The sequence below is a fragment of the Dipodomys ordii genome, unplaced genomic scaffold (assembly GCF_000151885.1).
Source record: "Dipodomys ordii isolate 6190 unplaced genomic scaffold, Dord_2.0 Scaffold60, whole genome shotgun sequence".
Taxonomy (NCBI): Eukaryota; Metazoa; Chordata; class Mammalia; order Rodentia; family Heteromyidae; genus Dipodomys; species Dipodomys ordii.
Window position 1 is genome coordinate 3596660 of NW_012267276.1, and position 15709 is coordinate 3612368.

General features: G+C 38.3%; 1 protein-coding gene across 1 annotated transcript in view; it reads left to right on the forward strand.

Annotated features, from left to right (window-relative positions):
• Kcnh8 (potassium channel, voltage gated eag related subfamily H, member 8) overlaps nt 1–15709 on the forward strand; it is a 404007-nt gene that overhangs the window by 313872 nt on the left and 74426 nt on the right. Inside the window, exons 10-11 of the mRNA XM_013022138.1 lie at nt 98–347; nt 6012–6246. Of these exons, the coding sequence (XP_012877592.1) occupies nt 98–347; nt 6012–6246 (485 nt within the window). The remainder of the gene's footprint in view (nt 1–97; nt 348–6011; nt 6247–15709) is intronic.

Here is a 15709-nt window from a genome sequence, read left to right on the forward strand (position 1 = left end):
TGTGACCTGCTTGACCACACACTAAGAAGAATTCCTTGTTGTCTTGTAAAATGATCATATTTAACTCCAACTTGGTTTCCTCCTTCCTCTCTGGCAGCTGTTGAAAGACTTTCCTGATGAGCTCCGTTCTGACATCACCATGCATTTGAACAAGGAGATATTACAGTTGTCCCTGTTTGAATGTGCCAGCCGAGGCTGCCTCCGGTCTCTGTCTCTGCACATCAAGACCTCGTTCTGTGCTCCGGGCGAATATCTGCTTCGTCAAGGGGATGCTTTGCAGGCCATCTACTTCGTATGCTCAGGCTCCATGGAGGTTCTTAAGGACAGCATGGTGCTGGCCATTCTTGGTAGGTCTCCACCAAAAAACATCTCTGAAATTTTACTCTAGAGTATGAATGTGAGGAGGTCAATTGGAGTGGGATGGGGACCAACCAGCAAGAGTAGGAAAATTACACATGACCCTATAAACCAAGACTATTGTTCAGACAGGTTTAATTCCCCTAAATGGTACATACAACCTATTAGTATGGGCTTTTAGAAAATAACCAGTAGTATTAATAGTACCCTTATCTTACAAATGAATAAATAGTACATTAGTTGACTTGCCCAAATCAGATAGTAAGAAAAAGAATTCAGTTCTCTTCGATCCTTGAAGTCAAATCATTTATCATTTATATTGCCTCCTGGTAAAATCTTAAGATAGCACTTTTGTATTTTTGCGAAGAATCAGTTCACAGAACCCAAATTAAGTTTTATCTGCACTAAAAATAGAACAAGAATGGCTGTACTTTAAGAGCAGACTCTCATTATAGTCATTAACTAACATTGTCAAAGTAACTATGGGCTCTTTGTAGCTCCTGAAAGAAAACTCATAATGGTGAAAATTTGGTCCCATAAATATTAAGACATAATTATTCTTCATTAGAATTTAAAGGGCATCTGACAAAAGATGGTCAGTAAGGCTAATGTAGGAAAACTTCTAACCACTTCTTTAAGAAAAAAAATCTACTCATATGCTGATATATTCAAATAATACCTATTGAAAGCTGGTGGGTAAAACAGGTACTAAAATCGCTACCTTTGTGACATATGTTTCTTCTCATATGTGGATCTTAGACCCAAAATATAACCTCCTATATAAACACACATACAGGCATATGCTTAAATACATATTTTCATTGACTCAAGTATAGTATATACAGAGTGTCAAAAGAGGAAATTCAATACTCGCCCAGCCTTCTCTCAAGTTGGCAAAGTTAAAGGCCACTTATGCCATCATTCTGTGACTCTAAGTTAGAATTGACCATTATTTCTGATTTGTTTTGGAAGCTTAACTTTTGATTATATTTTCCTGTGCATTTCCTTAGGATGAATGTAACTTTTATAACCTGCCTATTGACATTGCCTGCTTTTGAGAGGCTTCTGGCCATTTTTCATAACCTATGGGTTGATACATGTAATTAAAAATAGTGAACTACTTAAAAATAGATTAATGTGGACCTTATCCTAATCACAGTGCCTATTTTTTTCAATGCCAGTATTGGGACTTGAGCTCAAGACCTGGCTACTGGCCCCCTAGCTTTTTCATTCACGGTTGCTGTTCTAGCAATTGAACCATTCCTCCACTTAATGGGAGATAAGAGTTGCTCATATTTGTCTATCCAGGCAGGCCTAACCCCTGTGAATGGCTAGGATTACAAGTGTAAGCCACTAGCACCCAGCTTCACAGTTCATTTTAAATGTGGTTAACAGCCAGGTACCAATGGTCATACCTGTAATCCTAGCTACTCAGGAGGCTAAGATCTGAGGATCATGGTTCAAAGCCAGCCCAGGCAGAAAAGTCTGTGAGTCTCTTATTTCCAATAAACCACTTGGAAAAAGCTGGAAGTGGCACTGTGGCTCAAGTGATAGAGCACTAGCCCTGAGCACAAAGAGACTCAGAAACAGTGTCCAGGCCCTGAGTTCAAACCCCAGGACTGGCCAAAAACCAAAACCAAAACAAACACCCAATAAAATGTGGTAACCAGTAATGATTTAGGCAATTGTATATGAAGGCATCTCCGTGACACCAAAGCAAAAAGGTACATTCAGAGACTTCATTGTGACTGTAAAAGATATCTAAATTTAGATTTCTTTTCACTGAAAAAAAAATCACTTATAGCTGAAAGGTATACTCCATTGTTATTTTGTTTGTGGCTTAATGTTCTTCCATGAATTGTGATTTTCATGATTGATATTTTCACTTCCCTCCCTTAAACATGTATATATTCAAGTGATCAAAGTGCAGAATTACCACATGGCCATTTTAAACACTGGTGTGTGGTATTGAAGCTAAATTCTAATAAAGATAAAGCATTGATATTTTCTTTCTGTGTTTAACATTGTTTCAATAAAATTGTGTATTCTACCTCTCTATGGTAATATGAGAAGGAAATTTTAATCCAACCTGACTTTGATCAATATAAGCACAGCTTAACATTTGATCCACATGTTCACTCTGCCAATGAAATGAATTAACATAGAAAAATGTTATAAGGGAGAAGCATCAATGAAAAGCTGTCAAACCATGAACTTCCTCAAGCAACTCTATTTTAGTCAACACATGAATATTGATATCTTGAGAAATAGTTGCCACAGGGGTAAGACTTAATTATAAGCATATAATTTGCTTTATCTACCTTCATTTCATGTCTGAATGATTGTGATTTTCCACCGAATTCTCAGTTGTCATTTTGTCATTTAAATGACAATTGCTAAATGGAGTCCTCACAGATGATGCACATTGACTAAATTTGGTTCTAACTCTAACCTGATGGTCTACAGAAACATCCCACTATCTTTTTATTTCTCAATGGCACAATAGTTGTAAAACCTGTGACCTTAAGAGGCGGTAGAAATCTATCACTTGTTAGAGAAATAAGGACACTGAGAGCCAAAGTAAAGAAGTAACTTAGCTCAAGATTCTAATTCTTAGGATGGCCAATAGACACATGAAGAAATGCTCAACCTCTCTAGCCATAAAAGAAATGCAAATCAAAACAACATTGAAATACCACCTCACCCCAGTTAGAATGGCTATAATCAAGAACTCTAATAACAACAGATGCTGGAGGGGGTGTGGACAGAAGGGAACCTTCTGGTGGGAGTGTAAACTTGTTCAACCACTTTGGGAAGCAGTATGGAGATTCCTCAAAAGACCCAGCAATCCCACTTTTGAGCATTTACCCAAATGATCACAAACAAGACCATACTAAAGCTACCAGCACGACTATGTTTATTGCAGCCTTATTTACCATAGCTAAGATATGGAACCAACCCAGATGCCCCTCAGTAGATGAATGGATCAAGAAAATGTGGTATATATACACAATGGAATTCTATGCCTCCATCAGAAAGAATGACATGGCCCCATGTGTTAGGAAATGGAAAGACTTGGATTAAGTGAAGTAAGCCAGGCCCAAAGAAACATAGGTCCCATGGTTTCCCTTATTTGCAATAACTAGTATATGTCTGAGTCAAGCAGAAAAGGTCAGATAAGTTGATGTTAGGAAAATGAACCCTAAGATATGTATTCAAATGCTTTTTTTCTTTCATGAGATTGTTTCTAACACATTTATAAGATTCTTTGTTGCTTTGTATGTCCCTCCCCCACGGTATAACCCCTGCTTTCACTGTATTTGATGTTGGTATAATTTGTGGAGGGGAAGGGAAAAAACAAATTGTTTAAATAGGGATACAAGTAGACCCATTGCAACAATGAGATGTAGAAGTCTTTATGTCGAAAAAACAAACTTTACAACTTTGGCCGGGGGTAGGGGTGAATAGAGGGGGGTGGGAGATGGGGAGGGATGAGAAGGGGGAACAAGGAGGAGGCTACAATGCTTGATAAGAAATGTACTCATTATCTTGCCCATGTAATTGTAACCCCTCTGTACAGTATTTTCACAATTTAAAAAAATGATTCTAATTCTTGACAGTGAGAAATCAGCAAGACTATAAAATAGCTACAGGTGAGGACCATGCTGGTATTTCCTAGTACTTGATTGCCAAGATTCAACCTAATGTCCAGGACACAAAAGTCTTGTTACATAAAGATTCACTGAATGAATAAATACACTGAAATTCTTTCTAAGGTACCAAAATGTGTTGGTTACGATCATTGTGCCTGAAAGAGCCATTCCCTGGCAATCCAAAAATATGGAAGTATAATGAAGTTGAGGTTCTTCTAGACACATTTGTCTAATAGACAATGTACATGTTCATTGTATAGGATACTTCATTCCACTAATTTCTTTACAAATGTACAGATGTGAAAATGTATAGTATTCAACACACACACACATACACACACACACACACACACACACACATCCCAGGCCAGCCAGGATATAACCACTCTATCTCAAAACTAACCATCCTGGGATGGGAAGGTGGCTCAGCGGTAGAGTGCATGCCTTGCAAGCATGAGGCCCTGGGTTCGATTCCTCAGCACCACATAAACAGAAAAAGCCAGAAGTGGCGCTGTGGCTCCAGTGGTAGAGCACTAGCCTTGAGCTGAAGAGCTGAGGGACAGTGCCCAGACCCAGAGTTCAGGCCCCATGACCTGCAAAAAAAAAAACCATCCTAAAAAGGGATTGGAGGCATCACTCAAGTGGCTGAGCATTTGCTTACCAAGTGTGAGGCCCTGAGTTCAACACCCAATACTACCAAAATAATAATAATAACAATAACAATCATAAAAAGTAAGGCCTAGGTGTGATGCTATGGGTGGACAGGCAAAAGAAACTCCTACTTTGTTGACATAAGGGAAATCTAGTGCAGAGCCCTCAGTGAACTTAGTCACATGATTTCAGCTTGTAACCTGAGTTTATATAAAAATTAAATGGGTGTTTATTTTTATATATTTTTCACATGGCTGCTGAATGAAGCAATGACTTTGTCTAAATTAAGCCCAAGGTTGAAATGAGCCTTTTCTTAGCACATCTGATGATGCTCAGTTTCCTGTTAAACTGAGTAAATCAATTTAATGATCTTAAAGATTGAAACAGATTGTCTAATATTATTCAGGCAACAATCTCAAGCAAGATCATTCCTTGGCAGGTGAATTTTAGCCTTAGGCTGGTAGGCAGATGGATTGCAAACAAAAAGCAATCAAGCATGCTGGGTGTTGGATGAGGCATGGATCATGTTCTAAACAATAGAGTCAGATCTCAGTTTCTGTGGTGGCCCATGTTAAGAGCCCATAGCTTTTATTATTTTACTTATTTACAATTTTACTTATTTATTATTTATTTTGATGGAAAAGGGGGCTTTTTATTGTCACAGAGCATTAGGACTATGAGCTGTATTTTGCATGCTAATTTTGCATGTTAATGTAGAAGATTCACAGTCAGTAATGTCTAAGAGTTTTCCCTTCTCTTGACTCTGAGAAGAAGGATGGAGAGTTTTCTTTTCATATCACTCTTTGGTCTTAAAGACATGATCAAATGCAAATAAAAAACCTGAGGATGTTCAGAAGCTGAAATTCACTCTTACACTGTTGTCTAAAACACTATAATCAAAATAATAAACACACTTTTCAACAGTCATAATTCAGTAACACAGAGCCACATTCTAGTAAGAAAAATCTAAGTCGTCATTACTCCCCTTGACCAATGTCAATTGATAGGTGACATTAATGGCCAAAACCATTCACCAAATCCTGCCAGAGACATTCCTGTAGTCCCTTCCCGCTAAGTCCTCCAGCCCTGGACCAGTATTCATAACCAGGGATGGATTTACCTACTTAAGTCTTTTGGCAATGTTTTAAGATACTTTTGACAGTTAGGAGGAGAGTGCTGCTCTGTTTCAGGACAAAGGATTATTGAATCCCAGTCTCAGTATTCTGCCTGAGATAAAGACTGTACTCTTTTCAGGGTAATTTGAGAGAAACGAAGTCCTTAAGTCAATAGAAATTAGTGGTCCTAACCTTGGTTTTCTTTAAAATGGTGTCTTTTTTTCATTATTTCTAGGGAAAGGAGATTTAATTGGTGCAAACCTATCAATTAAGGACCAAGTGATCAAGACCAATGCAGATGTGAAGGCTTTAACCTACTGCGATCTCCAGTGCATCATCCTCAAAGGACTCTTTGAAGTGCTAGACCTTTACCCAGAATATGCTCACAAATTCGTGGAAGACATTCAGCATGACCTCACATATAACCTTCGAGAAGGTCACGAGAGTGATGTAAGTCTCATTTCTAATTAGTGCTGAGCTCTGTTAACATGAAATCTGGAGATCATTGACAACAGTAGAGAAAGATGCCATAACCTCACTTTTAAAAGTCCTTTAATATAAGGTGTGATTATTCAGTCTCTGGCTCTGATGAATTAGCTAGAAGCCAAACTGGGAGTTTGTCACTAACATTCTAGGAAAATATTATTTGCACATGACTTCTTTTAACTCAGTTTCTTTCTTGCTTTATTTAATGTGCTTAAAATTAATTCGAATTTCAATAATGTATAATATTTTCCTAGAGATGTATGATTTCTCCAAGAGTTAAAGATTTCAAGGTAAAGTGCATAGTTCTGTATGCCATATTTGTAATTGTTCAATAATCAAATTGTTTGACATGAATTTCCTTAAAACAAATGATTTTTAGATAAACTGTTCCCAAAATTATCTAGCTTAAGCTGACTAAATAAGCACAAAAAAATTCAAAGCCAAAATTGTCACACTGAAATCATAATGAACACTTTATGCAATTATATATTTGCTTCATGCTTTGGTTTATACAAACACATTTCCTGTCAAAATACATGCTACTGTGCAGCTCTATGATTATGCTGATCATGAATATGACTTCATTAAATATGTCAGAGACAAATGATTTAATAGGAATGATTGTTGAAAGTTGAGCAAAATCATGCACAGCACTGGGTAACAAATGCTTGTCCCTGATACTTGCAACAGTCAATATTTAAGGGGTTTAAGAAACTGTGGTTTTGACCAACTGAGTAGACAATTGTAGCAATTAACATTGAAGAAAATTCAAATGGCTCCATTTTGGTTGGAGATATAAAATAATGTTAGATACCTAGGTGATATGCCATTCATGACGATCAGTTATGTGTAGGGACATCTTTCCATTTGGTAGTAAACAACAGAGAAGGTATAAAAATGAATTGGCTATTATGGATAAAGCCCTCTATCTATAAAAAGTGTCTTATTTATTGCTTAAAACAATCTTTAAGGTTAAATATCAATCTACTCCCACGGAAGAAAGAACCGAGTTCAGAGTACTGCATGATCATACCAATTTGTAGGTGGCTGAGACAGAGTTTGAGCATAGGTATCAGACTTAAAACCTACACAATTTCTATGAAATATATTGCCTCTTTTTGAAGCCAGTTTCATATAATTACTTAAATAGATTAAAACTTAAAGCTAGAGTGTCCTTTGTGCTCTCCATGAAAACATAAAGTAACCACTTATTTGAAGACTAAAGGTGAGCTAGGGATGAGGAAATAATCAAAAAACGAAGACGAAATAGAAACAATATCAGTGGAAAAATGGAAAATACGTGATAAAACTTGTAATTTTTCACATTTGATGCTTGGATTTTAAGGATCTTTACATCTTCTATTATTATTTATGGGGTACCATATGATGTTTGACTATGGTTTGAAATATTCTCCCATAGCTACCAGGCTCATATCTTCAACTCGTGGTCTTCAGCTTTTTGTTCCCTGGGGGAAGCTGTGGCAGCTTTGGGAGGTAGGGCCTAGCTGGAGGAAGGAAGGAAGAAAGGAAGGAAGGAAGGAAGGAAAGAAGGAAGGAAGAAAGGAAGGAAGAAAGGAAGGAAGGAAGGAAGGCAGGCCACACCTGTGTAAGTGATCTGACCAATCTCTAGTTTGTCCACCACACAAACTCACTGACATGCTGTTGTGTCCACACACATGGAACAGCCAGACCTGTGCTGTATCAGAAAGGAAGGATGGATTAGCTGAAAATTGGACTAGAGACTATTGCACTCTTTATTATTGTTGTTGTTGTTGTTGTTATTATTGTAAAGGGGATGTACAGAGGGGTTACATAATAAGGTCATGAGTACATTTCTTTTTGAACCATGTTACCCCTCCCACTTCCCTCACACACTCCCCCTCCCCCCACAAGTTGTACAGTCCACTTCCCACATAGTGTCTATGATCATCCTTGCATTGGTTCGCCCTTTGTCCCACCATTTCTGTGATTCTCCTTCCCTTCTACAAATTGGATAAACTAATATACAAGACAAAGGATATGGAAATCAAAAACAGTGACAACAAAAGCAAAAGAAAGAAGAAAGACAGAACTGCAAACAGTACATTATAAAAACTTCTTGTTTCCATTTCTTGGAGTTAATTTTGATAAGCTTCATTTTATATGGTCATGTGCACATTTCTATTGAGGTATTGTGATCCTCTGCTAAGAATATCATAGACATATTCTAGTTGTTACAAATAAGGAAAACCACGCAGTCTGTGTTTCTTTGGATCTGGCATGCTTTGCTTAATATAATTTTTTGTTACATTCTGACAAAGAATTCATCTACATTTTGTCTATGTTCTGGATATTTTGAATGAATCGCAATTCACAATAGTGGACTGATTCATTTGTTTAGGAAATTAAAACAAGCAAGCAGTCGGGCTATGGTATGGTTATTGCTAACTACTTTTAGACAGGCATATAGTGAAAATCTGGAGCCCAACGCAGAACAGAAAGATTTATAAAAGCATGCAGGTGGCCAAGAATGGAGTGTCTTTAAGCTTCAGAGATGCTAAGCACTACAACAACAGCGACAATGCCTAGAAGGCATCACAGGACATGGCCAAACTCCACCCACTGAGGACTCCTGGGTATAAACTTGTGTGAGATCCTATAAAAGACATTCCCCTGTGAAGGGGGGGGGGGGCTCCTGCTACACTCTGCCTGTGTCGAGCAACCCAGGGAAGTGTTTTCCTATGTTCAGATACTAGGCACTAAGAGGCCACTATAATCATGGTCCAGAGGGATCCAGCTATTGCTGATGACTGACCTTGTCATTGGTTATGCAATACTAGCTTTGTTACAAGAGTTGTGGGGTCATGGAGGTATCAATGGAAAGCTTGAGTAATGTGTAGCAGAATTAGATTCTTCACAAGGAGTCCCATGGTGTACAGTATGTAATACTTTAAGGCTATGAAGCCCATGCTAAAATGGAGACTCTAGGATATTAGAGATTCCAGAAATATAACATGTATTCTCAGGACAATCACAGGCAATGAGTAATACACCAGGCAGGATGCATCATAAATCCTGTAAATCCTAGGTACTTGGGGGGGTTGAAATGGGAAGGACTGCAGTTTGAGACCTGCCTGAGCAGAAGAATGTTTTGTGAAGCTCCTTCTCAATGAAGAGCTCGATAACACGCCAGTTCTCCTAACTACAAACAAGTCTAACATAGATGTATTGTCACCCAGGTGCATGCCAGAGCAGAAAGCAAGACTGTCTCCAAAATAATGAAGAAAAAGTCAGGGCTAGAGGTGTGACTTAGCAGTAAGAGCTTCTGCTTAACAAGCATGCAAGGCCCCCAGTTCAAAACCCATTATCATTTGAAAGAAATGAGAGAGAGAATGGACTAGGTAGACTGCTCATGACCAAGGTTTTCGGTTCAAGGTTGTGCACTGAAACTCATGTTGCAGCACTATGGGTCCCAGTAGTCAAATATGGGGCTGAAGGTATGTTTCAGTCTTGATTTGGTTTCCTACCTTTTGTTGAGTCAGGTGAAAGTTGCCAATACTAGGACTTGCCTTCAGGTCCAACCTATTCTTTTTCAGCTGGTGCTCTACCACTTGCACCAAAGCTCCACTTCCAGCTTTTTTGAGCTTAAATGGGAGTAAGAGTCTCATTGACTTTTCTGCCCTGGCTGACTTTGAATTATGATGTTCAGATCTCAGTCTCCTGAGTAAATAGGATTACAGACGTGATCCACCATCATATGTCTCCATTCCTCCCTTTTGAAATAGTATGATTTCTCTTTTTTTTTGTAAGTTTTTTTTTGTTGTAAAAATACTGCACAGAGGGGATACAGTTACATAAGCAAGGTCATGTATTTCCTATCCAACATTGTTGCCTCCTCCTTTGTGTTTCCCCTACCATCCCTTCCCTCCCACCTCCACATCTACTCCCCCTGGAATAGTATGGTTTCTCTGAGCCATTGTGATTTGGGAGTATGCAACCTGATCTTTATCTGACACCACTCACAGCTTAGAATTGGCTTTGAGTCTTAGAAGAGATTTTAAACTCAGACTTTGGAAAGTCGGGGGAACTGCTAAGGCTGAGGGGAGTCTTGGAGATGGTGAATACATTGTGCATTATGAGCTACACAGGGGCCTTTGGGAGTAAGGGCTGGAATGTCATGGTTTGGATATGAAATGCCCCACACAGCCTCATTTACACTTGGTCCTCAGATAGGGGTGCTATTTGGGGAGGTAATGGAAACACTGGGGTCAGTACAAAAAGTAGGTTTCTCATGGCATGCTCATGAAGATTGTACTAAATCTCAGTCCTCTCTACTTTCTCTGCTACCTGTCTAGTGAGTAGGGCGGAACAGCTTCTGTCACACACTCCTGTCACCATGTTGTGCCCCAGTGCAGGGGACCAAATAACTATGGGCTAAATGTGCTGAAACTGAAGCACAGTAAATCCTTCCTCCTCTAACTTGCTTATATCAGGCATCTTGTCACAGCAATGCAAAAGTAACGTTCCATATGCACATATTGTGAAATGGGTAAGTTAAGCTAATTAATGTCTGTGTTTTCTCACTTAGTTATTATTTACTGAAGATGAGAATACTTAACAGCTACTTTTCTAGCAACTGTCAAGTGCACAATACTATAGTAATAGTAACTACCTATTAATGATAGATATACAAGATCTCTTAAACATATTTCTCCTAACTGAAATTTTCTACCCTTTAGCCAACAGCTCCAACAGGGTTTGTTTTTGTGTGCTAGTTTTTGTTTGTTTGTTTTTACTGGGCCTAATATCCTCCTGGTTTACACAGATTGTCACAAATGACAGGAATTTTCTCCCTTAGGAAAATAAATACTATTCCAGTATACAGTTTTCTTTATCTATCCATGGATATGCTGATAGTTACATAAATTGATTGCATATCTTAGCTACTGTGAATCAAACTGCCATGGATAGGGAAGTGTAAATATCTAAGACTGATTCTGGTTTCAATTCCGTTGGATCTATAGTCAGTAAGGGAATTGCTGGATCATGTGGCAATTCTATTTTTAGTTTTGTGAGTAACTACCATGCCGTATTGGCAACAATACTGATCTACAGTCCCTTCTCTCCACATCCTCAGCTGTCAATTCTTTTCTTTTTATAACAGCCATTCTAAAAGATGTGTGCTGATATGCCACTGTAGTTTTATTCTGAGTTACCCTGACTATTCACAATGTTAAACTATTTTTCCTATCTGTGTTTTTAAAAAAGAATATCAATATGATCTTTTATACATTTTAAAATCAGGTTGTTTCTTTGCCATTGAATTTTCTGAGTTCCTTACCTGTTTTGAGTATGAATCTCTGTCAGATGTATGCTTAGTAAATATCCTATAAGGTTGAATCTTCCCTTTGTTGTCCCTCTTACTATGCAGAGATTTTCAATTTATCTAATTTATCTTTTGTTATCATTTATCTTTTCTTTTCTTTTTAAATAATATTTTATTTTATTGTATGTCAAAAGGGTTATAGTTATATGAGTAAGGTACTGAGTGCATTTCTTGTTGAACAGTGTTACCCCCTCCCTCGTTTTCTCTCACTTTCTCTCCCTGTTTTAACTCTATTCCTCCCCAAGTTATAAAGTTCATTTCCAACATGGTGTCTTGTGAGCATCGCTGTTGCATTGGTTTACTCTTTGTCCTTTGTCTTATCATTTTTTATTCCCTTAAGTGATATAAGCCAGACCCAAAGAAACATAGGCTCCACGATTTCCCTCATTTATAATAATTAGTATAAGTCTAGAATAGTCCTAGCAGAGAATCAGAATAGCTCAATAGCTATGTACATATGACAATACAAATGATGCTAATTAAAATGAACTGTAAGATACGGAATCAAGAGTTTGTTTGTGTATGTGTTTTTAATGTACTGTGTGAAGTTATTTCTTTTTTCTTTTGTTTTATTTTCCTTTGGTTTATCTCCTGTTGTCACTGTTTTTTATTTTGGGTCTTGCATATAATTTATCCTTTTTTAAATCAATTTATCAAATTGCTTTAATTTACCTTTTTTGTTACCTCTGCTTTTGGAGTCATGGATCCCAACCACATCCCTGCTTCCCTGATATATGTAGATATAGATATAGATATATATGGTCAGTATCTTGGGGTTTTTTTATTTTTATTTTTTATTGTGAAAATACTGTACAGAGGTGTTACAATTACATGGGCAAGATAATGAGTACATTTCTTATCAAGCATTGTAGCCTCCTCCTTTGTTTCCCCTTCCCATCCCTTCCCATCCTCCCCTGCCCCCCCCACCCAATCCTCCCTGCCCCCACCCCCACCAAAGTTGTAAAGTTCGTTTTCTCCTATGCTTTCATCTAAAGTTTTAGGGCTTACATTAGAGTCTTTTATGCATTTTGAATGGACATCTTTGTATGGTGTGACATAAGGATCTAACTTTTTTATCTGCATGTAGAAAATGAACCAGTGCTAAAATTTTAACCTTGTTTCTGTTTGCTCTAATATTGATAATAGCAGTAATAAAATCCTTATAGGTTTAACCTCAATATTTGAATCATCGTGTACAAATATTTATATTCTCTCCTCCCCCTTCTCTTGTCTTCTCTTTTCTCCCCTTGTTTTCCTGTATCATTTGGTCTTTTTATAGCAGTAGCTATAATTTTGTTTAAATATAGCTGTTGCCTATGAAAGATTATTCATCTCATTTCCTCTGTTGAATCATTTTCTTTCAGCAGGCAAATAGAACATCAGTAGACCACTTGAATTTTATTCATATATTATCTAAGGCTTGTGAGAGTGGCCTCTTTCAGATGTTTTCTTAGCTTTGAACTGTAGCCTTGACGCTTAAAACACAACTTTTCTAGAGTCTCTGCTGAAGCCCTTACATGTTTACATGTCTTCTCCGATGGACTTGGGTTCCAAGCCCCATCTTTTCAGAACCCTGGAGCTGCTGACATCTTTATTCTGCAGTTCAGCCTCCCAGCTGCTGATTTCTTTACTTTTTTATTTATTCTATTTTCCTTAACTACTTCTACAAAAGAGTTTCCATTCAACATGCCAGTTTAAGTACACAATGCATCTTGATTAATGTCACCTCTTCCATCCATCAAAAATTGTGTGTGTGTGTGTGTGTGTGTGTGTGTGTGTGTGTGTGGTACTGGGGCATGAATATTCAGAGCCTTCTGCTCTTGCTTGTTTGTTTACTTATGGCTGGCACTCTACCACTTGAGCCACTTCCTCAAGCTCTTGCTACTTCAACCTAACCTATGTAGGTGTACTTAGTGTGAGGTGTTGGCTAATGTTTAAATGGGAGCATTGATGAAGTTATTTCTTCTCTGGGATTATATTTGTTGAATTCCAGGTGGTCTGGCTAGTGTGAACATCTTCAGTCAATATACCGCCTTTCTATTTCCCCTGTTCTCCTTTGCAATGTAATACAAATGTCCTCCGAATAATGACTAGCTCAGTGAGACACCCAAGCTGGTGTGATTCTTTATACTCAGCCCTCTGAGCTATTCAAGTAGATTGTTCTCAGCGCCTGCAGGCAGCAAGCAGTTTAAGTATTTCATCCAAAACTTTGTAATTACTTTTGACTGGAGGGCAAATCAATGTAAGCTACTAAAGCATTGCTTCCTTTTTTCCAGAGTGATAGGTTGGACATTGGGCTTAGGGCCTCACCCATGTGAGGCAAATACTCTATTCCCTGAGCTAAACCCTCCACCATTTTGCTTTTCAGATAGGATATTGGTAACTTTGCCCCAACTTGCCTTGAACTGACATCCTCCTGGTTCCATCTCCTGAGTAGGAATTATAGGCATAAGTCATCATGCTCATCTAATATTTCTTTTAAAAAAAATACAGGGCTTCTGAAAGGTCAGAAAAGGAACCCTGGAAAACATTGGAAAAACAAGGACAGGTGCAAAGGAGTGGCATACTAGGAAACTTCCCTGGCCTCGGTGAGCAGCCATCCCTCCCTCAGCTAATATTAGCAGTTTTCTGGGAAGGCCAGGCTATAACTTGCTGACAGGAACACAGTCATTGGATGACTAGCTATGGAAACAGAACAAGAGATGGTATTTTCAAAAAGCCCCTAATGGTGATGTGGGGTTTTTTTATTTGTTTTTTGGTGTGTGTGTGTGTGTGTGTGTGTGTGTGTGTGTGTGTGTGTGTGTGTTGTCGGTCTTGGGGCTTGAACTCTGGGCTTGGGCGCTATCCCTGCACTCTTCAGCTCATGGCAAGCGCTCTACTACTTGAGCCACAGTACCCCTTCTGGTTTCCTGATGGTTAATTGGAGATAAGAGTCTCATGGACTTTTCTGCCCATGCTGGCTTTGAACCTCAATCCTCAGATCTCAGCCTCCTGAGTCCCTAGGGTTACAGGTGTGAGACACTGCAGGCACCTGGCTTCCTGATGATGTTTTAAAGGGAGAGAGACATACAAAAAATTTTTAAGGCTAACTAAAGTTAGCCTATCCATTTAGCATAAATAAAGATGGCTACTTATATATCTGAGAAAGATGATAGAAAATAGATTGTAGATAGATAGATAGATAGATAGATAGATAGATAGATAGATAGATAGATAGATGAGTCTTACTGTCTTACCATGTGACAGAAGAACCTAAAGGATTTCCTTTAGGTCACAGTTTCAGAAAAGTCAGTCCGCAGTTATTTGGCTCCATGTTTCTGGGACCATTGTGAAGCAGAACAACAAGGCACCAGAAGTATGTGGAGAAAGATACTGACCACCCCATGATGGACAGCAACAGGAAGTGTCCAGAGCAAGATACTGTTTTTGAAGCATGCCCAGTGACCTACTTCCTCTAACTAGGCCTGATCCTATTTTTTACTACCTCCCAATAATGCTAGTAAATTATGAATGCAGAAAGGGATTAATGCATTATTAGATCAGAATCCTCATGATGTAACCACTTCTGGAAACATTCTCACAAACACACCTAGAAATATGCTTTACAAATCTCCTAGGCCTTTCTCAATCCAATTCAGTTGACAATCAAGATTAACCACCATAGTATATAATTATGTGGATGGGTAGGAAAGTAGATAATAGGTGATAGACGGATAGGTAGGTAGATAGCTAAAAAGACAGACAGATAGGTAATAGATAGATGATAGATAGGTAGGTAAGGTGTAGAAGAGGTAATCCAAAAAATCATATGGAACAATAAAAGACCCTGAATAGCAAAAACTATCTTTAACAGAAAGAACAGTGCTGGAGGAATATCAGTACCAAATTTCAAACTCTACTACAAAGCCATAGTAATCAAAACAGCTTGGTACTGGCACAAGAACAGACCTCAGGACCAATGGAATACAATTAAAAACCCAGAAATGAGCCTACAGACCTATAGCCATCTAATCTTCGATCAGGCAGCTAAAAAAATAAAATGGAAGAAAGACAGCCTCTTCAGTCAATGGTGCTGGCAAAAT